Here is a 24,750-nt window from a genome sequence, read left to right as displayed (position 1 = left end):
TTGAACGCCTTTCAGCCTTGCCCAGGTCAGCTGGGACCAGCTGGGGTCAGCTGGGGCCAGCTGGGGTGTGATGGGGTGTCGTGGGGTGTGGTGGGGTGGGGCAGCTTGCCTTAAGAGGGAGGCTGTGCAGCAGGCTCTCCAGAATCCCCACGATGGCTGTCTCGGACCGCGCCCTGTCCTGGCCCTCGCTCCTGCTCCAGGTGCTGCTGCTGGCGCCCTGCTGGGCGGGAGCCCAGTGCACGCGGTGGAGTGGCAAGGGCACCACCCCGCACCTGCGATCCATCTTCCTGGGCCGCTGTGGCGAGTACATTGATCTGCTGCAGCCCCAGCTGCGGTGAGCTCAGGAGGACGGCGGGCGGCCCTGGGGGCAGCGCAGAAAGGAGCGGACTGGGTTGGCAGAAGGGGCAGAAGTGTGTAGGGGGAGGAAGAGGAGGCGGAGGGGGGGGGGTAGAGGGAGGAGGGGGAGGAGGGAGAGTGAGAGGAGGGCTAGGAGAGGAGGGAGGAGGGGAAGAAGAGGTAGGGGGAGAGGGATGGGGAGGGGAGGGGGAAGTGGGCCTCCAGAGATCAGGAGGTTGTGGGGAGGAAGGAATGGGTCCTAAAGACCAGGAGTGCGTGGGAAGTCAAGGGTCTTGACCTGAGGGTGCTTGTGTGGGGAGGGTGGGGGTTCTTAAGGTCAGGGAGCCTGGGGGTGACAGACAGAGAGATCTGTCCCACTGTGGCTTTTTTTTTAATACACGTGTGTTCCTGCACAGGGACAAGAACTGCACGGCCATGTGGGAGGCCTTCCAACTGGCGCTGACCAAGGACCCCTGCTCCGTGCTGCCCTCCGACTACGACCGTTTCATCGACCTCGCTAGGCACCCCATTCCCAGAGACAAGGTATTCAGGCGCTCCCACTGGCTCTGTCCTCACAGCGGCCAAAGGTGTGAGAGTGGTTGTGTCCAGGGTGCCTGAGACTTCAGCTGCAGCCTCCCGGAGCGCATGCCCCGTGGGGCTCTGGGTGGGAAGGTGGCTTCATCTTCACCGGCCTCCCGCCTGCCTGGGCAGAAGGAGAATTCCTAAGTCAACAAAGCAGAGCAGGAGTCACAGGACCTGGGCATTGCCACACTCCCGCCCTGGGGCTCCTGCCAGGCGGATTCTTTTTGTTCCTGTTCTTTGTTAATCCTCACCCGAGGATATTTTCCCATTGATTTTTTTAGGGAGAGTGAAAGAGGGGGAAAGAGAGAGAAACAGATGTGAGAGAGACACATTGATTGGTTGACTCCTGCACAAACCCCAACCAGGGCCTGGGCTGGGGAGGAGCCTGCAACCAAAGTATGTGCCCTTGACCAGAATCAAACCCGGGACCTTTTGGTCCTCAGGCCAACGCTCCATCCACTGAGCCAAACCGGCTAGGGCCAGGGCGGATTCTGAGTGACCTCTGTCCTCACTGACCCTAAGGGCCTGACCCTGAGCAAGTCAGAAAGTGCCCAACATCAAGGAGACTCCCAGAAAACCTATTTCTCCTTTTAACGGCACTTAAGGTTATATCTGTTTAGTATCAGTTTAAGAAAACCACATATCTGTAAATTGTAATATAATGAATGAATGAAGTTATGTATGTAAGTATGTAGGTATCTATTTATTTATTTTGGTTAATCCTCACCCAAGGATATTTTCCCATTGATTCTTAGAGAGTGTGGGAGAGGGAGAGACAGAGAGAAGCATTGATGTGAGAGAGGCACATTGATTGATTGCCTCCTGCACACACCCTGACTAGGGCCAGGAACCGGAATTGAACCCAGGACCCTTCAGTCTGTAGGCTGGTGCTCTATCCACTGAACCATACCGGCTAGGGCAGGAGTTTACTTTTGAAATCAGTGGCGAGGAGCTGCTGGGGAGCCCCTGCAGCCACTGAGTGTGGTGGCCGTGGTGTGTGGTGGATGCTCCGAGCAGTGGGTGTGCCAGGCTGTGGGCCTGGCCATGGTGCGGCAGCTCCCTCTGGAGCAGGGCATCAGCCTTCACAGGGCCTGGAATAGATTTTCTCATCCACATCACTTTATATCAGAGTGACATTCATCCAGCTGAAACCTTTCCTCGAGCTTAGAAATATGGACTCATCGTTGCTTGTCAACATTGATACTGAGGCCATGAAGTTCCTAAATTATGTGTGGGAACAATTAACAGACCTGATATGCAAGTGCTCTGTGCAGAAACATGTGATAGTCATCTAAAAATGTAAGTAGTGAGGTCCTTGAGAGATGGCAGTTTGATACTGAGGGTACAAGACTGCCAGAGATGACAGTATAGCCAGAGAAAAACTCTCAGGGTGAAGTCTGCCCAGCACTCACACAGAACACAGCTATGGTGGCAAGTCTGCCACAGCTGGAACTTCCTGATCTGCATAGGCAGGGATGTGGCTGCACCTGCAAAGTGGTAAGAGTCAGGACCACAGTTTATACCCAATTCTGAGCAAGTCCCTCTGCCTGCCTTCTGTTTTATAAGCCGTAAAGGAAGCAGCACCAGCTGAAACCGGTTTTGCTCAGTGGATAGAGCATCAGCCTGCTGACTGAAAGATCCCAGGTTCGATTCCGGTAAAGGGCATGTACACATCCCGGTGGGGGATGTGCAAGAGGCAGCTGGTCGATGTTTGTCTCTCATCGACGTTTCTAGCTCTCTCTCTCTCTCCCTTCCTCTCTGTAAAAAAATCAATATCAATATCAATATATATATATATATATATATATATATATATATATATATATATAAAGAATTTCATCATTGTTCTTGAATTCCACTATTGTTCTTGTCCCATCTCCAGGCATGGATGGGATTTTGTCGGGCACCGTGCTGCTGCTGCTGCTGCTGCTGCTTCTTCTTCTTCTTCTTCTTCTTCTTCTTTTTAAAAAATATATTATATTGATTTTTTACAGAGAGGAAGAGAGAGGGATGGAGAGTTAGAAACATTGATGAGAGAGAATCATCGATCAGCTGCCTCTTGCATATCCCCTACTGGGAATGCGCCCTGCAACCAATGTACATGCCCTTGACCAGAATCAAACCCGGGACCCTCCAGTCCGCAGACCGACGCTCTACCACTGAGCCAAACCGGTTTCGGCAATGATGGAATTCTTAAATGTGTTTCCTGAAACCAAGCCAACTGTCATTCATGTTTTATTTCATTGATGACTTTTGAGATAGGGAAAACAACACTATACTTACTGAACTGTACATGATTGTGCCTTTTTTTTTTTTTTTTTTTTTTTTGGTATCTGTTTGACTTTCCATCAGGTTGACGTAATGGTTTTGCCCACTGTTCTAAAGGGAACCGGCAGCATCAGCGCTGTAATGTCAATTCTTTTGAACATGGTGACTGTAGATGGAAAAACTTGCTATAAAGCTAAATGCTTTCCTAAATTAGATCTTTTGGTCATGTGGCTTAACTCGGAGTATCTATAACAATAAAAGTGTAATATGCTAATTAGACCAGACAGCCGAACGACCTTCCAGACATCATCCTGGACGAAGATATGGTGGTGGGGGCTGAGGCAGAGGCAGGCGAGCATTTAGGGGCGATGAGGCAGGCAGGCAGAGTGGTTAGGAGCCAGCAGTCCCAGATTGCGAGAGGGTGTAGGCTGGGCTGAGGGGACAGCCTTCCCCTCTCCTGTGCACCAATTTCATGCATCAGGCCTCTACTAGGTAAATATGAAACATAGCAAAAGAAGACTGAATATTCAGAATCTTTATTTAGGTCCTAAAGTAACCGATAATCTGCAATCACAAAACATTCCTAATAGGTCCTTTTGCATTTGTTTCATTTGTATCATTTTCATATTGAAAAAATCTCCAATTATTTGATTTTAATGTATATAACTTACACTTACAAAGCTATCGCCATTTCTACTCTTTAAATTCCCGTAGTACAAAACTCTTAAAAATGTCTTTTTGTGTGTGTTTTATAAAACCAGGCTTTAAATGACAATGATAAAGTTAAATGTGTATATTTAAAAGAGTAATAATTAAGAAAAGTGGCCTAAAATGTTTTCTTTGAACAGTGCCTTGAATTAAGGACTGTTAGAGAGCATTTTTATTTATCTAACATAATAATTCTTAACTTGATTTTTAATTGTAAAGTCAGGTAACTTTGATGGTTACAAATGAAAAAAACCCTAACCCTAACCTTAACACTAATTTTTTCCTTTGAAAAAGAGGTAAATGAAGCCTCTTTTTCAGAGATATAATAGACCAAAACCATAATTTTTATTTTATTTTTTAATTTTTATTTAAAAAATATATTTTATTGATTTTTTACAGAGAGGAAGAGAGAGGGATAGAAATTTAGAAACATCGATGAGAGAGAATCATCGATTAGCTGCCTCTTGCACTCCCCCCACTGGGGATGTGCCCGCAACCAAGGTACATGCCCTTGACTGGAATTGAACCCGGGACCTTTCAGTCTGCAGGCCGACACTCCATCCATTGAGCTAAACCAGTTTCGTCCAAGACCATAATATTTAAATATATGTTGAACCTTGCTGCTTCCTTGACAGTAAAGAGAGGAGCCACAAAGTTTGTTCTCTTCTCTTGTTGATCTTGGTTCTAGTTGATGAACTCAGTAAATATTTGCTGAGCTACTCTCATGTGCTGGGCATTGTGCTAAGAGTTGAGGATGCATCCTGGAACAAAACAGCCCTGCCCTCAGGGTACTTCCTGTTTAGGCCAAGACCAGTTGGACTACTGAGGATCTGATGAGATAATGATCGAGCGGGGTATTGCTTTTTGTCTTGTTTTTATGTGAAAACAATATAATTTTATTTTTATTTATTTATTTATTATTATTTTTAAAAAATATATATTTTATTGATTTTACACAGAGAGGAATGGAGAGGGATAGAGAGTTAGAAATGTCGATGAGAGAGAAACATCGACCAGCTGCCTCCTGCACACCCTCTACTGGGGATATGCCTGTAACCAAGGCACATGCCCTTGACCAGAATCGAACCCGGGACCTTTCAGTCCGCAGGCCGACGCTCTATCCACTGAGCCAAACCCCTCTCATCTTATCTTATTTATTTTAAGTATATTTTATTTATCCACTGAGCCAAACCGGTTTTAGCTAATTTTATCTTATTTTTAAAATTTTATTTTTTAATTATAGTTGACATAATATTTTATATTAGTTTCAGGTGTACAGCATAGTGGTTAGACAATCAAAGTGATCCCCAATATTTTAAGTACCCACCTGACACCATATATAGTTATCATATTACAATATTATCAACTATATTTCTTATGCTATACTTTATATCCCTGTGACTATTTGTAACTACCAATTTGTACTTATTCTTTTTTTAAAATATATTTTATTGATCTTCTACAGAGCTGAAGAGAGAGCGATAGAGAGTTAGAAACATCGATGAGAGAGAATCATCAATCAGCTGCCTTTTGCACACCCCCTACCGGGGATGTGCCCGCAACCAATGTACATGTCCTTGACCGGAATCGAACCTGGGACCTTTCACTCCGCAGACCTACGCTCTATCACTGAGCCAAACCGGATTTGGCCCAATTTGTACTTCTTAATCCTTTAATCTTTTTTGCCCAGTTCCCCAGCACCCCTCCCATCTGTCTGTTCTGTGTATCTATGAGCCTGCTTCTGTTTGCTCATTTGTGTTATTCTTTAGATTGTACATAGAAGTAAAATCATATGGTATTATCTTTCTCTGTCTGACTTACTTCACTTTGCATAACACCCTCTAGGTCCACCCATGTTGTCGCAAGTTTTTTAATAAATTGTTGTATGTACCACCTCTTCTTTATTCACTCATTTACTGTGGGCACTTGGATTGCTTCCAAGTCTTCACTGTTGTGAATAACACTGCAGTGAACATAAGAGTGCATATGTCTTTTTGAATTAATGTTTTGGGTTTCTTCAGATATTTATCCAGACGTGGAATTGCTGGGTAAAAATACTATAACTTTATAGTGAAACTATAGCAGAATCATCTTCCAAAATTCAGGTTTTATACCTGCTGGCTGCATTAGTAACATGAACATTGAGACACTGGTGGCTGGAGACAGAGAAAGGTTTATTTGATTTACCCAGAGTGTCCAAGAGAGCAAAATCTTGCAAACCCATCTCTTTCCAAAAGCACAGTATGAAGTCTGTATGCAGCTTGGGAGTAGGGGTTGGGTAGTTCTGGGGAACTGAGAGAGAAGTCTGTGTTTCTTTAGTCACAGATAACATTTTGTGCAGCCAGACTCCTAGGCGGCAGCAACTAGTCACAGCTGCTTTGGAGACATTCTTTCCTTCTGCAAGGCGAACTCATACATTTCCCTCATAACCCCAAAGTCATCATCTCCTGCTTGGCAATGAGACCCACCTCAGCAACTTCTCAACTTCCATGAGAAGAGAAGAGCAGTTAATGTAAACAAAGGCCTAAGCAGGAATTAAATTAATTAATTCTAGCTGCCCCCAAAATGAGGGGCACTAAACTCACCTGGGGTTCAGCTACAGGAACTGTAAAGTATAATATAAAGGGATATATTGCATATCATCCTAAGCACAGCTGTGGAAGAAGAGGCGGGCTCATGATTTCCATTTTCCAGATGTGGAAACTGAGGCACAGGGAGAGAATATGCTTTGGTCAAAATCACATATCTAATTTATCACAAACCCAGGCCCCTCGATCTTCTTTTAAATCCAGGGTCTTCTCTCTCTCTCTCTCTCTCTCAGACACACACACACACACACACACACACACACACTGCATTGTACTCCTGGGGAAATATTTCACTAACATTTGCACGACACCCTTGGACTAACAGGAAGAAATTTAGACCAAGATAGGAAAGGGTTTTGGGTGTGAGGCAGGAGAGTTGAATAAGAAATGGGTTGCCTGACTTCGCTTGATAACATAGTGCTTGAAGTTTGTTTTGATTTCATTTTCTACTTGAATGTTGTGTTTGTTTTTCCACAGGCCCTGATGTGGGAAAATAACCGCTCCTTGTAGTCAACTACTCAGAGAAAAGCCGGCGTTACATGCCTTTGGGCGATGCTCTGCTCGGCAAGGTTGTGGATTTTATGAGCTGGTGTCGGCAGGAAAACGGCTCTGGTAAGACTCCTGCACAACACACAAGGCAAATAAAGAGTTCTTGGCTGGCCAGTGTTGCTCAGTGGTTGGGGTCAACCTCTGATTCCTGGTTGGGGCTCATAACTGATTTGTGGGCTTAATCCCCAGTGTGGGGTGTGCAGGAGGCAGCTGATCAATGATTCTCTCTCATCATTGATATTTCTGCCTCTCTTTCCTCTCCTTTCCTCTCTGAAATAATAATAAAAAGGAATAGGTGTTTTTTTCTTTTCTAAAAAAAAAAAGAAAAAGAAAAAGAAAAAGAAGAGTTCTTGCTTACTAGGCACTTGCTATTTGTGCTAAATGCTTTCATATGCATTCACCTCATTTCATTCCCCCACCCCACCCCCACCCCCCAACCAATCCTCTGCAGTAGGTGGTAATAACAATCACCATAGCAGATAGCACTTACCTTTTGATGGGCACATCCTGAGCACTTTACATACATTAACTACTTTAATCCCTGAGACAGCCCCCTGGGACAGGTCTAATCCTAATTCTATTTTGACAAATAAGGAAATTGAGGCAGGGCAAAGTGAAGGAACTTGCTCAGGGATGCAGATCTAGGAAGCAGCAGAGTCAGACAGTCTGACTCCAGAGCACATGCTCCCCACTCTGCACCACTGAGCCTCTCTCTCCTCATTTTCCAGAGAGGGAAGCTGAGGCTTAGGGAGGTTAAACCACTCGAAGAGGGAGAGGCCAGGACTCGACCCTTTCTGAAAGATCTGAGGCCTGGGCTCTGAAATGCCTCTCCAGCTCTCCAGCAGGTATTTTCAGATTAAAATCACAGTGAGAGTTAAGGTCAGGAGGACTGACCTGCGGGTAGGGACAGCTCTCCTCCGCCATCCAGCTCCCCTGCTAGGAGCTGGCAGCTAAGTGTCCCCACCCTCAGGGAGCTTATAGCCTTGAGAGAGACCTTTACCCATTGTCCAGTGCTAGGACCCGGGCAGGGCTGGGCTCAAGGGAGGAACAGAGTGAGATACGAGCCAGACCAGAGAGAAAGTAGTAGAAACAAATAGTACTGTGTAAAAGGAGAGAGAGGAGTTAGTCCTAGTTGGTTGGACACAGAGTGTCAACCAGGAAGCTTCCAGAAGTCTCTAGGCTAGGGGTGTCGAACTCAATCAGAGAAGGGGCCAAAATCTAAAATCCAGCCTAAATCGCGGGCTGAATGGTTTACTGAACAGTCATAAACTGTCATTGTGATGGAAACGCAGCGGAGTGCAGTGATGACAGCGCAGTGCGGGCCACATTGCGAGGCCTGGCGGGACGGATTTGGCCTGCGGGCCTTGTGTTTGACACATGTGCTCTAGGCTCTGGGTGAGTCTCAAAGGACCATCAGGAGCAAGGCCAGCAGGGAAAGGAGGTGGAGAAGGTGTTTTCTCCCTGAAGGCTAGAGATTCTTCCCCCCTGGATATTAGAGATGCTTTAAATTAACTTAAGCTCAGTTCTGCTTATTTTCTTTCCTTCCTTCCTTCCTTCCTTCCTTCCTTCCTTCCTTCCTTCCTTCCTTCCTTCCTTCCTTCCTTCCTTCCTTCCTTCCTCCATCCAACTAGAAGTCATAGAGTGCCTACTGTGTGCCAGGCCCTGGGGATATAGCAGAGAATCAAACAGGAAAACAATCCCATTCTTTTTTTAAAAATACATTTTTGTTGATTTCATCGAAGAAGGGAGAGAGAGAGCAGGATAGAAACATCAGTCATGAGAGAGAATCACTGATCAGTTGCCTCCTGCATGCCCTACATTAGGGATCGAGCCCACAACCCAGACATATTCCCTGATCAGGAATCAAACTGTGACCTCCTAGTTCATAGGTCAAAACTTAACTACTGAGCAATGCCATTTGGGCTAATACCCATCCTTACATTATAGAAGGGAAATAAGACAATAGGCAGACAAGTAAAATACATAGTCTCATATAAGATTATAAGGACTACAGAGAAAAACAAAACAAGGGAGTGATGGAAGTGCTGGGCAGGGGGAGGAGGGGAGAGGAAAGTGTTTCAGTGTCACATAGGCCCAGGGAGAGCCTCACCCCTCATGAGAAGCTGATATCTGAACAAAGCCTATAATAAAGGAGATGAGGAAGAGCATTCATGACAGAGGGAACATCAGGTGCCAATGCCCTGAGTTGGAGGTGTGTCTGGCATATTTAAGTACAGCAAGGAGGGCAGTGAGTAAAGAGTGAAGTGGGGGCAGTCTTGTGGGACTGACCCCTTCACCTGCGGTGCCTACGCTAACTTTGCATACTTAGTGTCCGAAATGAATTGAATTGTGGGACCCCCAGCCTGGAGAGTTTGGAGAAGTGATTGTTGTAGGAAGTGTTGAGAGTAAAGCAGCTCAGAGAGTGTCCCAGAAAATCACAGGTTCTTCCCCATCTCTTTCATTCCATCCATACCATCTTCTAAGGGGTCTTTGTTTAAAAAGGAAGTGAAGCCCAGAGTTTAGGATCAGAAAAATAACGCTATGTTCATGTTCTGGTATTTCGTGGAGCTATGAACAATGTGTGTCTGTTGATCTGATGAGGTGTTCGTGATATATTTTTAAGTGAAAAAAATCAAATTAATTCAAATAAAAAATATACCTACACACAAACACATATGAAAATGTACACATGAAAGAAGTCAAGAAGATAGCAAACTCAAACTGCTCTTGCTAGGAATTTGAAGTCATACTTTTTTTTAGTTTTTTAGCATTTATTTTCATTGATTTCAGAGAGGAAGGGAGAGGGAGAGAGAGAAACATCAATAACGAGAGAGAATCATTGATCAGCTGCCTCTTGCATGTTCTCTACTAGGGATTGATCCTACAACTGGGCATATGCCCCAACCGGGAATTGAACTGTAACCTCCTAGTTCATAGGTCAATGCTCAACCCACTGAGCCATGCTGGTTGGGCTAAAGTCATACATTTTTTTTCTTATCCATATTTACTTCAGGTTTTGTTTTTTTAGTTTAGGTAATAAAGTATTTTTTAAAATATATTTTTATTGACTTTTAGAGAAAAAGTAAGGGAGAGGGGTAGAGAGAAACATCAATGAAAGAGAAACATCATTGATCGGCTGCCTCTTGCTTACACCCCTACTGGAGATTGAGCCTGCAACCTGGGCATGTGCCCTGACCAGGAATTGAACCGCCAACCTCTTGGTTCCTGGGTCAGTGCTCAACCACTAAGTCAAATTGGCCAGGCTAGAATAAACTATGTTTAATGAACAGAATTCTTCAACTACATAAATGATTATTAATAATAGTCACCGGTTATTAATAGTCTAAGACCAAAAAAGTGTAAAACAGGCAAATACAGAAATTATAAATACCACCTAAAGCCATGGCTGTCAGAAATGGTGGGAGGAGCCGAAACCGGTTTGGCTCAGTGGTAGAGCGTCGGTCTGCGGACTGAAAGGTCCCAGGTTCGATTCCGGTCAAGGGCATGTACCTTGGTTGCGGGCATATCCCCGGTAGGGGGTGTGCAAGAGGCAGCTGGTCGATGTTTCTCTCTCATCGACGTTTCTAGCTCTCTATCTCTCTCCCTTCCTCTCTGTAAAATATCAATAAAACATATTTAAAAAAAAAAAATATATAAAAGAAATGGTGGGAGGAGCAGTGGGCAGCCAGAGAGCTCAATTCTGATCCTCTTTGCCATGTACCATCCCTGGGACCTCTCTGAGGCTCAGAGATCTCTGAGAAATCCTGGCTCTGGCCTGCCCCCATGATAACCAGAACTATGTACAAGTCTAGAGTGTGTACTTCACAGAAGTAATTAGCACTTTCTTATACTGATCTTTTGAGTTATGCCAGCGGTCGGCAAACTCATTAGTCAACAGAGCCAAATATCAACAGTGCAACGATTGAAATTTCTTTGGAGAGCCAAATTTTTAAAAATTAAACTTCTTCTAATGCCACTTCTTCAAAATAGACTCGCACAGGCCATGGTATTTTGTGGAAGAGCCACACTCAAGGGGTCAAAGAGCCACCATAGTTTGCCGACCACTGAGTTATGCAATGGGCCTTGCAACTTAACAACATTACAGCTAGTCACATTTGCACCTCCCTGAACACATTGCCTGCCTTCAAGGACACATTGTGTCCTGCTTGGTTCTCCCTGGAACAACTTGCCAATTAGCACGTTCCTTTTTTAATTTTAATTTTATTTTAAATAGAGTATATAGTGAACATATACCATATATATGTACTGAATTATATCCTTAAAGTTAATGCAATTTAATACATTTGAACATGTTATAAAATATCTTATTTTCTGCCTAAGACTATTACTTTCTGTTTGTTTTGTATTTACTTCCAAACCAGGGCTAATTGGAGAAGGTACTTCTTCCAGGGAAGCCAAGTTGTATGTGTTTTTTTTGTTTTGTTTTTTTTAAATGTATATTTTATTGATTTTTTACAGAGAGGAAGGGAGAAAGATAGTTAGAAACACAGATCATCTGCCTCCTGCACCCCCTTCCCCCCCCCCCCCCCCCCGCCCCTCACACACACACTGGGGATGTGCCCACAACCAAGGTACGTGTCCTTGACCGGAATCGAACCCGGGACCTTTCAGTCCGCAGGCCAATGCCCTATCTACTGAGCCAAACCGGTTTTGGCTGTATGTGGTATTTTTAAAATCCTTTTACTAGCATTCCAGTAGAGAATAACCCAGCTAGCATGCTGGTGGCCGGCCAGGCTCATTCATTAGCCAATTGATCAGTTCTTCACCTTCCTTGCATCTGTGCCGAGCAAGATGACATGTCTCCATTATCACAGATTGGATGGTCACTCACCAGGCTCCTGGGGATTGGGTGGTCAGAATTGTGACTGCTCAGCTTGAGCACATGGTGCAGCACCCAGGCTGAATATATTTTTCAGAGCCAGAAAATACCTTTAATTGATTCTTCCCAATATCATCTTGGAAATGAAATGTGTTTGTTTTCCTCCCAGGACTCGATTACCAATCCTGCCCTGTGTTAGAGGATTGTGAAACCAATGCTATGGATTCTTTCTGGAGAAGGGCATCCACGCAGGTAACCCTGGGGAGCACGGCTAAGGGAGGGCACAGCAGGAACCCCTGAGCATGGACCAGAGGGGGCCAGAGACGTTCTGAGACTGGGCCATTGGGTTACCACGTACCTTCTTGGAGCCTCGCTTTCCACCTTTTCAGGACTCTGCTTTAGTCTCTCTGCTCCATAAAGCTGTGTGGACTTGAGCTTAACGTGGCACAGAGCAGATGTTCAATTAGTGTTAGTCAGAGATGAGGATATTAAATAGTCCTTATTGCTGTTAGGTGTTGGTGGTTGTTAGGATTTTGAATCAATGTGATTTAAAATATAGATAGATAGATAGATAGATAGATAGACATAGATAGATAGATAGATAGATAAGATAGACGTAGATAGATAGGTAGATAGATAGATGTAGATAGATGATAGATGATAGATAGATATAGATATAGATACAGATATAGATATAGATAGATTTCAGAGAGGCAGAGAGAGGGAGAGAGAGAGAGATAGAAACATCAATAATGAGAAATAATTATTGATCAGCTGCCTCCTGCATTTGTCCTATTGGTAATTGAGCCCTCAACCTGGGCATGTACCCTGACTGGAAATCAAACCAAAACCATGACCTCTTGGTTCATTGGTTGATGCTCAACCACTGAGCCACTCCTGTTGGGTTCAAATAATTGTGATTTTGATTGCTATATAAAATAGGGTGGCCATGCTTTCTGGGAGGCCCTCGGACACCTGATATCTAGATGTGGGAGTCAGAAATGTCTCTAAGACTGATGCCCATGGGAGAGCAGGTGAGAGAGGACTGAGGACAAACTGGAGATCCAGAAATGGTCTCCCTGAGGAAAGTTTGTCCCTCAGAGAATGTTGTCACCAGGGGTGATGGTAGTTACCAGTAGCTATTAAATGCCAGTGAGCATAGTTCACATTTTCTCTCACCAGGAAGAACAAATATTAGAAATTAATGAGGGTTAAGTCTTTAGCTCTGCACCTGGCAAAGAGCTGTCTACTATTAAATGTTCCCTGTATTGACGAGGTGGCCCACAGATTTCAGGGTCCCCTGACCCATGGCTGCAAACCAACCCCCTTTCAGGGCTATCTGTGTCTCTGTGTCTCATTCCCTGCTCTGCATTCTCAGGTGTCCACCGGGTCATTGTTCATCAGGGTTAGAGGGACTTTGGTCAAATCTTCCACCACAGATGCCAGTGGGAGCTAAGCAGAGGGCCTGCTCTGGACAAATACATTATATATCCATCCAGTGCTCTCCAGGCAGCTCCGAGGGGAGCCATGGGTTTGTACCCCCTCCCCATAGGCCCCGCTCTGAGTACAAGTTCCAGGCAGTTGGCTGTGGATGCCTTGTCACCAGGATGTGGATCATAAGAGCAACTCAGGGCACATATAAGGGTCAACCAGGAAATGCATGCATAAGTGGAACAACATCTCTCTCTCTTTCTCTCTCTCTCTCTCTTTCTCTCTCCCTTCCTCCCTGCCCCCCCCCCTTTTCTAAAAGCCAATCCATATATATATATATATATATATATATATATATATATATATATATTTAATTTGGCCATTCATAGCTGAAAAATGACTCATTTCTTCTTGCAGTATGCAAAAGAGACTTCTGGGGTGATCCACGTCATGCTGAATGGTTCAGAACCAAAAGGAGCTTATCCCACAAAAGGGTAAGAATGTCAGCACCAACCAATGCAACAGAGATGCCAAAATGTTCATCTACCAGTAGTTGTTTGGGAAGGAGGCTTATGAGAATGGTCCTAATCCCCAACCTAATGCTTGCTTTTGTAAGTCCAGGTAGAGCAAAACTATTGAAAGACCTAGAGATCAGATATATGTTTATCCAGTCACAGTATTAACAGATGATGACTGCATGAATGAAATAAGTAACCTCAAAGTTAACGCTGAGAAATAGCCCCCCAAAGGCTTGGGGGGGAAAAGTAGTGTGTAACTCAGCTAACAATGAAATGGCAAAAGTATCACATTGCTTTAGGACTTTGAGAAATGTCTTTCCTGTTTTTCAGGTTTCTTGCAAATTATGAAATTCCTAACCTCCAGAAGGATAAAGTCACCCGAGTTGAGATCTGGGTTATGCATGACATCGGGGGACCCTACCTGTAAGCTATGGTGCTCTTGGGGAGGGTAATCCTGCAAACCTGCTTTTCCCGGAGGGGATATGCTCATCTGTTTTGCATTTTTATTTTAGTCTTTAAATTTTTTTTTTTTAACTGATTGATTTGAGAGAGAGAGGGGAAGGGGGGGGGGTGTCCTGGGGAGAGATCTGTTGCACTTAAGCGTTCATCTGTTCATTCTTATATGTGCTGTGACCAGAAATCAAACCTGCAGCCTCGGTGTATCAGGATGAGGCTCTAATCAACTAAGCTATTGTGCTCCCAGTACTGTGCTCCCTGCCTGTGATATGAATATGAATACCATGCCTGTTGACCACACCTGTTTGCCTTTATACCTGCCCTCTGCTTAATCACGAAGGGGGTGGGAATTGGGCAAGAACCCTCGTAGATGAAAAGGGGGGGAAATGGAACCTCATACTCTGCTGGGGTGATCAGCTTGGGGTTCAGTGTGGTGGTGCCTCTCAGAGCCTTAAAATACATTCAGAAGCTTGGTACCAGAAAACCTACTTTCAGGACTTCATGCTAAGAAAACAAATAATGAAGGGTGTGTATAAAAATGAAGGTTTATCAAGGTTTGTTATAATGTGCATGAGATTGAAATATACGAATGAACCTTGACCTTTAAGAGGTGACTGGTTTTAGTGATTATGTTTCAATTATGGAAGGGAGGGTGCACAGGAATTAAAAACAAGGGCAGGCATGTATGTATTATATGTACACAGACATGGACAAATGTGGAAAACAAAATGCGTGGACAGCAGTACTCCACTGTTATATTTTAAATCTCATGGGGATAAGTATGTTAAAAAGTCTAGAAGGACATACATCAATATCAGCGGCAGTTACCTCTAGTGATGTAAGATTTATTTTTCCCCCTTTTGTTTATTTGTACTTTCTAATTTTTTTTTTTTGAATTGCATCTTTTTTGTGGCCATATAAAACTTAATATACTGTCGGTAGGACAAGTTGGCAGTCGGCACTGGTCAGGGGCAATTCCCAAGGGTGTGTTGGTGGGTGGAGCCAAGAAACCCTGTGACGCACCTGGCACCTGCTCATGAGCCTGTAAGGCCCTCCCGGGGCACTTGACATGCAACCTTTGGACTAGGTGTTTGGTGCTCAGAGCAGCCCCTTTAGGGTCCTGGGTGGTTACTGAAGACAGCACTTCTGGGTCCAAATATTTCTCAGAAGCACATGGTCCACATACATTTTAATTAACCTGGAAAAGACTTCTTCTATCCTCTTATTCTGTGTTTGTGTTTTAGGGAATCCTGTGGAGAAGGCACTGTGAAAATCATGGAAGACAAACTGAAGGAGATGGGTTTGCAGTACAGCTGTACTAATGATTACCTGTACGTGTCCTATTATCATCAGTGCAGATAATCCGTGCTTTTGGTGTGTTGGGGGTTATTTCAAAGGGTTTTAGGGGGATCAGCTCTAAAGACCAAAGGACCGTGCCTTCTGGGTTGCCACTGGATGGGGGGAAGGTGGGTGCCTTCTGGCCAGGGTTCTGCCTGGCTCCACCCACTTGGGTCCAGAGCCTTTCTAATTATGGATAGACCAAGGGAGCAGCCCTTTCTCATCTGCGCATGTCTAGGTTGCCCTTCACCTGCGAAGGGCACAGTGAGTGACCTGCGGACAGGAAGCATGGTGCCTGCCCCTTTGGGTGCCACAGGCCTGTGGGTCCTTCCCCGTGAGAGGTGCTAAGGTGCAGTTTGTCTGAGATACTTGCAGGCAGGTACATCTTGACTGTAGGCCAATAGGAACATAGTACCAGCTCCCGTTCAGTGAGCGCATTGCGGGCCAGGAACTGGATGTACTGAAAATCAGATATTGTTTGCGGGCATTCCTGATTCTCAGAAATGTAGATGAGTTTGGCTCAAATCCTGGGGAAGGGGGAAGCCCTGCCTTCACCTGGGAATTCCCACCTATGTGTACATCCTGCTTGGCTCCTGGAGATTGGAGTCCAGCTTAGGGGACGTCTGAGAGGGTGGCAGAGTGCCAGGTACCTCTGCATCTCCTCCTGGCCACCACTGTCAGGTTGGCTTTGCCCCCTCTGCCTTCTCAAGAACCCCAGGGGCTGCCTCGCCAGGGAAATGAGCGCCTCAAAGCTGTTCTCTTTAAATATATATTTTTTAATTAATTTTTTTACAGAGAAGAAAGGAGAGAGAGCTAGAAACATCAATGAGAGAGAAACATCAATCAGCTGACTCCCCCCTACCCCTCCCCCACTTACTGGGGATGGGCCCGCAACCAGGGTACATGCCCTTGACTGGAATCAAGTCCAGCCTTCTGTACTCATTGAGGGTTTTCCCCCAGCAAAATAGTACGTCCATGCAGAAGTGAATCCATGCTTGGGTCCCAGAGTGAGCCTGCAGCTATGAGCACATGGGCAAGTCCTGGGGACCGAGTTCTTTGCTGTAAACTGGCAATGCTAATAGTGCCAGTTCTATGTCGCTGTTGTGAGGATTAAATGATATAACTGATGTAATTAGTGTATGTAATTCTCGGTACAGAATGCTGGCTAATATTTTTTAAAAGAACCAGTTCTTCACAGGTCGGAGACTTTATGTCCCTGGGATTTTGCAGGCACACCACAAACGTTTGTTGCATGAAAGCCATTTAAACAATCCTTTGCCAGGGAGAGGTCAAAGGGGGAAAAAGGAGACTCATGTAATACTTCAAACAATAAAAGGAATTAAACAAATAAATAAACAAAAAGCAGTCCCTTAAGTCTTTTTATTCTATAGGCCAGTGAAGCTCTTTATGTGTGTGGACCACACCACACATCCTGACTGCGACTTCACTTCGTAAGTAAATGTCCTGACCCGACCTCCTGGCTTCCCCGGGGATAACCAGTCCTCACTCTATAGGACACGGATGAATTGCAACATGAGTTGCTAAATGCCGACTGCAGAGTCAGGTTTGCCCTCCGGCCTGGTGCAGGTATGATCCGGCTGAGCCTAGCTCCCACCATGCACTGCAGTGTTGAGCCTGCCCTGGTGCAGCAGAAATTCTAGGAGGACCTTTTAAAATTATTTCGTATTCCTAATATGTTATAAAATTACATAATTTTTTTGGAAAGGTAACACATATGCATGGAGTGAAATTCATAGTATAAAAAAGTTGAGAAAGAGAACAATCTTTCTTCCTCTATTCCTAGCCATCCAATTCCCTTACCTAGAGGCAACTACTACTTCTTTTTATTTTTTTCAACTACAATTCACATGCAAGACTCTTTTGCCACTAGTTCTAGTGTATTTGGTGCTGCTTTCATATCTATGGATGAAGCTGCCCCACCTTTTTAAAAAATATATATTTTATTGATTTTTCACAGAGAGGAAGGGAGGAGGATAGAGAGTTAGAAACATCGATGAGAGAGAAACATCTATCAGCTGCCTCCTGCACACCCCCCACCGGGGATGTGCCTGCAATCAAGGCACATGCCCCTGACCGGAATAGAACCCAGGACCCTTGAGTCCGCAGGCTTATGCTCAATCCACTGAGCCAAACCGATTTTGACATGCCCCACCCTTTTGAACAGGTCTGTGGTGTTCTGTTGTACGTATGTATCACGACTTACTTAACCCATACCCATAGGTGGGCATTTAGATTATTTCCATATTTAGTTGTCACCAACCATGAAGAAGAGGATATCTGTTCCCTCTGCTCCATTTCCTCAAAGTAACTTCCTTTAGCATTTTTGGTTCATCTCTTGCCGTATGTACTCAATGCTCAGGCCTACACACGCGTTACAGATGCAGATGTAAGTTTGCTGCTTTGGTTTTGGTTTGGTCTAATTTCTTTTTTTTTTTTTTTTTTTGCCTTTGTTTCTGTACAAAAAGCAATCATGCCAGACAGATTGCTCTGTGGGCTTTTTTTTCACGCAGCGTGGCAGGGGGTCCTTCCACGTCTGGTCACGCTCTCTGACTCAGTTTTTCAATGTCTTTTATTTTTATAAAATATATTTTATTGATTTTTTACAGAGAGAAAGGGAGAGATAAAGAGCTAGAAATGTTGAGGAGAGAGAAACGTCGACCAGCTGCCTCCTGCACACCCCCCGCACACCTCCTGCACACCCACAACCAATGTACATGCCCTTGACCGGAATTGAACCTGGGACATTTCAGTCTGCAGACCGACACTCTATCCACTGAGCCAAACTGGTTTCGGCAAGTTTTTCAATGTCTATTGAGTGGTCTATAGGAGGGCCACCCCGCCATTAATCACTGTCCAGTCATAGGCGGACTCATTTGTAGGTTGTAGTTGTTTTGTTGCTGTGAACAATGCTGAGGTACAGCCCTTGAGTGTACACTTTGAGCTCTCATGCAAGCATTTGTGTAGGACAGATCACTCGCAATGGACATATGTGTAGTTTGAATGTTGATGTTTCTGAGAGGGTGCACATGTGTACACACTCCCCACAGTATAAGGTGGGTGCTCCTTCCACCCCCTGCCCTCCCACCCTTCCCTTTGCCAGCATTGGGTTGTAATGTGAATCCTGACGGTTGTTTCTTTTTTCTTTTTTGTAATTTAGTGACTGTTGAAGCTTTGATTGCTGAGACATCTGCTTCCATAACAGCTATTTCCAGTGAACACGCCACCAGCCACAGGACTGAAGAGCCAGTGCCCAGCCCCCTTTGAGTTTCCTGTGTTTTAGAGATCTTGGTTGATTCAATAACTGCTCCTTCTGGCCACTGTTTTTCCTACTTGCCTTCGCTTTAAATCCCTGCTCTTAAGTTTTAATCTCACCAGTGAAGATTGAGTCCCCCAAACCCTAGGCCTGCACCCATGACCCCAATAAAAGCAGACCTGTGTGTTCTCACTCTACCCTCAACGTCACTGTGTGGCCCCAGGTGCTCTGGGTAATTTCTGGGTCCTATAAATAATAAACTTTCCCCCTGCAAAGTTCTGTGATGGTTATTGCTAACGGGCATTTTGCAACCATGAGAAGAACCACAGCCACAGTGCTGGATAGTGGGAAGCTGAGTCTGGCACAAAACATGGAGATTACCTATGTCTGAATCTGTACCTGTACCTATCTCTGTACCTAATTATTGTTGTTTTCATTTGTGTTGGCAGGAAGATTTCCCTTCCATTTCTTCCTATCTGCTAAAATCACACTTACCTGTGAGGCCCAACTCTAAATGCCCCTCTCTGCAGGGCTTTCCTGAATCTGCAGGTAGATGGAAGAGCTCCCTTCTCTGTGTTCCAAGGACTTTGTACCCAGCTTGAGGACACCACTTCCATTTCTAGCCTCGTTACATTACATCCCACACCATCTGTCTGCTTCTCTTGACTTGTATATCATATCAATGTCCTCTCTGAGTGTCTCATAACAGTTGCACATAGTAGGTGCTCTATGAATGTCTGCTGGACCCATTTGTCCACCCACAAGGGGAAGAGAACTAACCAGGGATGGACATCAAAGGTGTGCCAGGCATTGTGCTCAGTGCCTTGTGTGGAATGTTTCCTTCACCCTTATAACTGGTCTGTATAATTATACAGACAGGAAGATAGAAACTGCTCATCAGCCCCGTACTGCTCTTCTTCCCTTCATTTACTAGTAGAAGCAGAACTTTGGAATTTTAGTCAGGCTCCAGGCTGCCAAGAAAAACGAGTGTGCTTCCTAGCCTCCCTTTCACTGTGGTGCATGATGTGTGCGGCTCCTGGGTGACACACTGGAAAGGAAGGGAAGGGAGCCTTTTCCTCCTGGTGGGCGTATGGACCCAGAAGAAGTCTTCCTGTTTCGATTGATAATAATTCCCTCCCTTCCAAAAACCTCCAAATGCCCCTTCCAAACACCTTGAGCCACCCTTCACTCCTTTCCTTCTCTCACCCCTCCCCAGAAAATCCTGCAGGTTCAAAATTGCTGAACCGTGCAGTCATCTACTGTGACCAGCCTGTTTTGAGTAGTGACATCTGTCACCTATATTTTGGCCATTGAACCCTGGCCTCTTTGAAACCTAGATACTAGAATTAACTTTTTAGTTTTCAATAGGGACATTTTCAAACATACATGAAGCATAGAGAATAGTCCTTTAAAAAGTCAGTCATCTCACGCATGCACTCATAATCCTGCCATGGCTCTCATGTCGCTCAGAGTGAGAGCCAAACAGCCCTCCTCCACCTACCCCCTGCCTCAGTTCCCTCATTTCTCTCCTTTCTCTTCCTGCTCTGACTGAGCCTCGGCCACAGTGGACTCCTGGAATATGCCAGGCACATCCCCACCTCGGGGGCTTAGCCTAGAGTATTCCCTGCCTGGAGTCCTTCCCAAGCTGTCCATATGGCTGCCTCCCTTCTGTATTTGTTCATATCTCTCCTCTATGGGATTACCTTGACTTCAATATCTAAAATTATAACCTGTGGACTGTGAACTTTATATGGATACAGATAAAGCAAAACTCCTCTTTGCAACACCCATTGCACTGTACACTGCTGCTCCTGAAATAGGAAACTGGTGCCACGCTAGCAGAAATGCCTCAGTTTACCTCCCCTGCTGCAGGATGTGTAAGGTGAATGAGGGTGGCTCTTCTTGCCTGCCCTCAGGTGTTCCGAGTGCTTTGGACACGTCAAGCTTCTAGCCTAGCACTCAGGAGTCTTCACCTGTTTCATTCCTACCATAAATTCTTGCCAGGTGGGCAAGTTGACCCCAAATGATGCTGAGGTTCAGAGAACATGGACCCAGGCATATAAAACAAATTAAGAACAAAACCATGTTTCTATCTGTGCGTAGTAATGGGTGTAAATGATAGAAATAGGTCTGAGAAGATAAACACATTGCTAACTTCTAGGAAAGGGAGAACTGAAAAAGATAAAAGGAGACTTTCACTCTTATTGTGTATATTTGGTATTACTCATTTTCTTAAAAAAACAAGTTTATCCTTTTATACATTAGTTAATTGTGTGAAAGCAAAAATAATGTAATCGATATGGAATGAATCAAGTTTGAAACCTTAACTGAATCAGAAGTGCAGCTGTAGAAAATGTCCAGCAGGGGGAGCCCTGGTACAATTTGTGGGCTGCTGGGGATTCCTTTTAGCAGAAAGGGTGACTGACTATCATTGTGGAACAGGCCTGACCAATCAGAGCAGACACCCGGTGGCCTCATCAGGGGAGCCACTAACTAGCCTTATTAACTGGCCAGACACGTGGTGGGTACCAGCAGCAACCGCAGCAGGGATGGGACTGCTCATTGTTGTAGCTTCAGCCAGTGGCTCAGTGCTTGGCAAATAAAGGATCTCAATAAATATCTGGTGAATAAATGATTGTTTGTGTGACAGTCTGCCCCCTCTGCCCAAGAGATAAGGACTCTGGAGACAGACCAGGCCAGGGGGGAAAAGTTTAAAAAAATAAAGTCAGTCGTAACTCAGTGCCGGGAATTCCTTTGGGGTGGGACATGCATACCTCCCTCCGGATCTGGCTGGGAAATTGGGGTCATAAAAACCACAGCATCCTGCACTCCTGTTGGGAGTCAGAACAGACATTCTGTTTGAAGCAAAACAGGCCAGGTTGTGTAAATCACCTAAAGAATAGCTAAGGACGGCCAGTTCTTTGTCCTGAGGGGCCATCAGAGAATGACACACCAACAGTGGGAGGGGAGGGGAAAAAGAGGTATAAGAGGAGGGACTGCTCCTCCACTGGGGCTCTTACCTGGGTGTTTGCCGGCTGCTGCGTCAGCCAAGGTTTGAGCCCGGATTCGAATCTGTAATAAATTCTTGCATGCTTAATCAAATTGGCTCCGGTGGTTCATCTCTTGGGGACTCGCTCCGTAACAGTCTGCTGGGATTGACCTTTCTTCAGAGCCACATTTTTGGACAAAATGTGTTAAACCTTCCAAGACTTCCTAACATGCCCTCTTCCAGGCCACGGATGCCAGTTAGTGTAGCCTTGTCATGCTTCCAGCTTTGTGCAGACACTGAAGGCCTGCAGTGTGGCAGGACCCTGGGCTGGCCACTGAAGGAGGAGCCTGTGGGTGGTGGCCCCAGAGCTAGCCTGAGCACAGCCAGCCACCGAGGGAGGGGCCTGCAAATGGCCCTCAGCTCCTCACCCAGGCTGGTCACACCACCATCAGGGTGAGGGTCCCAGCTGGGGGTGTGGCCAGCCTGAAAATGACCCACAGCCCCTTACCCAGACTGGCCATGCTCCCCAGCGGGGATCCTCGCCTTGAAGAGGGTGTGGCCAGCCTGAAAACAGCTCTCAGTCCCTTACCCAGGCTGGCCAAGCCCCCATGGAGGTGAGGCTTCCTGCTGAGAGGCATGGTCAGCCTGCAAACAGCCATCAGCCCCTCACGCATAGGGGCATGATCAGCCTGTAAACCAGCACAGGCTGCCCCTTCCCCCAAGGGAACCCCCATCCTTATCCGGGACACCCTTCAGGGCAAACCAGCCAACCCCCACCTATGCACCAGGCCTCTATCTACACCACATGTGTCAAACACAAGGCCTGCGGGCCAAATCTGTCCCGCCAGGCCTTGCAATGTGGCCCGCACCGCGCTGCGTTTCCATCACAATGACAGTTTATGACTGTTCAGTAAACCATTCGGCCCGCGATTTAGGCTGGATTTTAGATTTTGGCCCCTTCTCTGATTGAGTTCGACACACCTAATCTATACTAATAAAAGGGCAATATGCTAATTAGTCTGGGAGATCTTTCAGGAGACCTTTCTTCTGGATGTTCTTCTGGACAAAGCCATGGTGGTGGGGCCAAGGTAGAGGCGGTTAGGGGCCAAGAGGCGAGGGCAGTTGTGGGTGATCAGGCCAGGATGGGACAGCAGTTGTGGGTAATCAGGCTGGCAGGGGGGGCAGTTGTGAATGAGCAGGCTGGAGTGGGGGGCAGTTGGGGGATGAGCATGCTGACGGGGGCGGGGGCATCTGGGGTGGGGGCAAGCAGGCCATCAGTGGGGATTAGTCGGGGGTGATCGGGCTGGCGGGGGAGCAGTTGAGGCGGTGGTGAGCAGGCTGGCAGGCAGAGTGGTTGGAGCAATCAGGCAGGCAGACAGGTGAGTGGCTAGGAGCCAGCAGTACTGGATTGTGAGAGGAATTGGAGAGGATGTAGGCTGGGCTGAGGGACCCCTCCTCCCCCATGCACAATTTTGTGCACTGGGCCACTAGTTATTAATAATAAACTACAACATTCATTAATGACTGATTACTACATAATTGTGTTGCATTCATTTCCCTTACATGCGGGCGCACAGTTTCTCTCCATTAATACTAGCAGCGAATATTTTAGCAGCTGCTTGCCATGTCATTAGTTTTGTGCTGACTTGTTTGGTGAATGCAATGGGAAATATTTCACTTTCAGAGAACAAGAAAAATAGGTTTATTTGCATTACACTTATTAATTTATGCTGTTATTTTAGTGTCTTGGTAAGTTAATGTTCAATAAAAATATTAATTTACTTAAAATGTTCTATTATTTTGTTAACAATTACTCATTTACTTCAGTCCTTTGTATTCAGCATGTCTCTATCAAAATAAATTTATGTTTCTATGAAAATTGAAGCTTTTGGTTTTTTGTGGCCCACATAAACTCAAGCCTTGTTTACTGGGCCTGTGTTAGCCTTTGAATTTGACATGCTTGTTGTAAAGGAACAAAATCTAGGATAATCTGGCATGTTGCAGTGTGTTCACTGGTGTGACTACTGATGCTAATTTTAAAAGTGGGATCGATTTCTTAGAGAAATTCTGCCCAGCTGGGCGCCATCAAATCATGTAGCTTGCCGTAACCCACAAGCACCCCATTTTCTCACTCCTTGGGGTCTTGGACATGCTGGTCTCTCTCGATTGATTTCTCTTCCTGCAATCCATTTGACAGACTCTACGGCCCACTTTAAGCATCACCTCCTCCCTGAATCCTCTGGCTTCCTCCCTAGCTAGAACCTTGGCTGTTCTTTGCTCCTTTGCTCCCCAGCTGTCTGTGAATTCCCCTAACGCCGTCCATCTCCAATGTCTGGCCATGGTTTGGGACTCTGGCTTCTTTGAAGACTTACCCATCTTTGCCCCCCTGGCCTAGCCATGCCTGGAGAAAGTGGACATCCCACACGTGGTTTTAAAGAGAGAAAGGATATGTGCATGAACTTCAGAGAAGAAAGCACAGGGTGGGTAATACTTTAATGTTCTTTAATGTAAGTTTTATTAGAAGAGATTAAAAGCATCCTGTGTCATATTTTCTGTACTTCTGCTATTTTTCAATCAAACATTAGAAATGGGTGACATATAACTTGTGTGGGGGAGGAGAGAGGGTAGCAAGTGGCGTGAGACCTTGGGATACCTCGAAAGGAAGAGAAAAGGTCCCAACTGATTTCCAATGCGCAGTCTGTCTCAGGACAGCCAGCCTCCTGGGCGGATCCCACGAAAGCCCCAGCCAAGGGCGTCTCTCGGGCCAGGCTTGGAGAACACGGTGTCCACCGCCTTTGGGTTGCCGGGTTGCCATCCACTTTGGCATTCACAGCACACTGGCCTGTGAGTTAACTAGATGCTGCCATTTTAAG

The 24,750-nt window shown here is 45.6% G+C and overlaps 1 protein-coding gene across 1 annotated transcript; it reads left to right on the top strand.

The window, feature by feature from the left end:
• The first annotated feature begins 152 nt into the window (after positions 1-152).
• On the top strand, positions 153-19,157 carry BST1 (bone marrow stromal cell antigen 1). Its single transcript, XM_036449748.1, is given in 10 exon segments — positions 153-334; positions 753-879; positions 6,960-6,981; positions 6,984-7,094; positions 12,041-12,123; positions 13,720-13,796; positions 14,151-14,243; positions 15,521-15,607; positions 17,006-17,065; positions 18,788-19,157. Coding segments are annotated over 10 exon segments (954 nt in total). The 3' UTR covers positions 18,900-19,157.
• The last annotated feature ends 5,593 nt before the right edge of the window (positions 19,158-24,750 follow it).

The sequence above is a fragment of the Pipistrellus kuhlii genome, unplaced genomic scaffold (genome assembly GCF_014108245.1).
Source record: "Pipistrellus kuhlii isolate mPipKuh1 unplaced genomic scaffold, mPipKuh1.p scaffold_m20_p_1, whole genome shotgun sequence".
In the NCBI taxonomy this organism is placed as follows: domain Eukaryota; kingdom Metazoa; phylum Chordata; class Mammalia; order Chiroptera; family Vespertilionidae; genus Pipistrellus; species Pipistrellus kuhlii.
The sequence above is the reverse complement of the archived record's forward strand: the minus strand, read 5'-3'. Positions and strand labels throughout refer to the sequence as shown.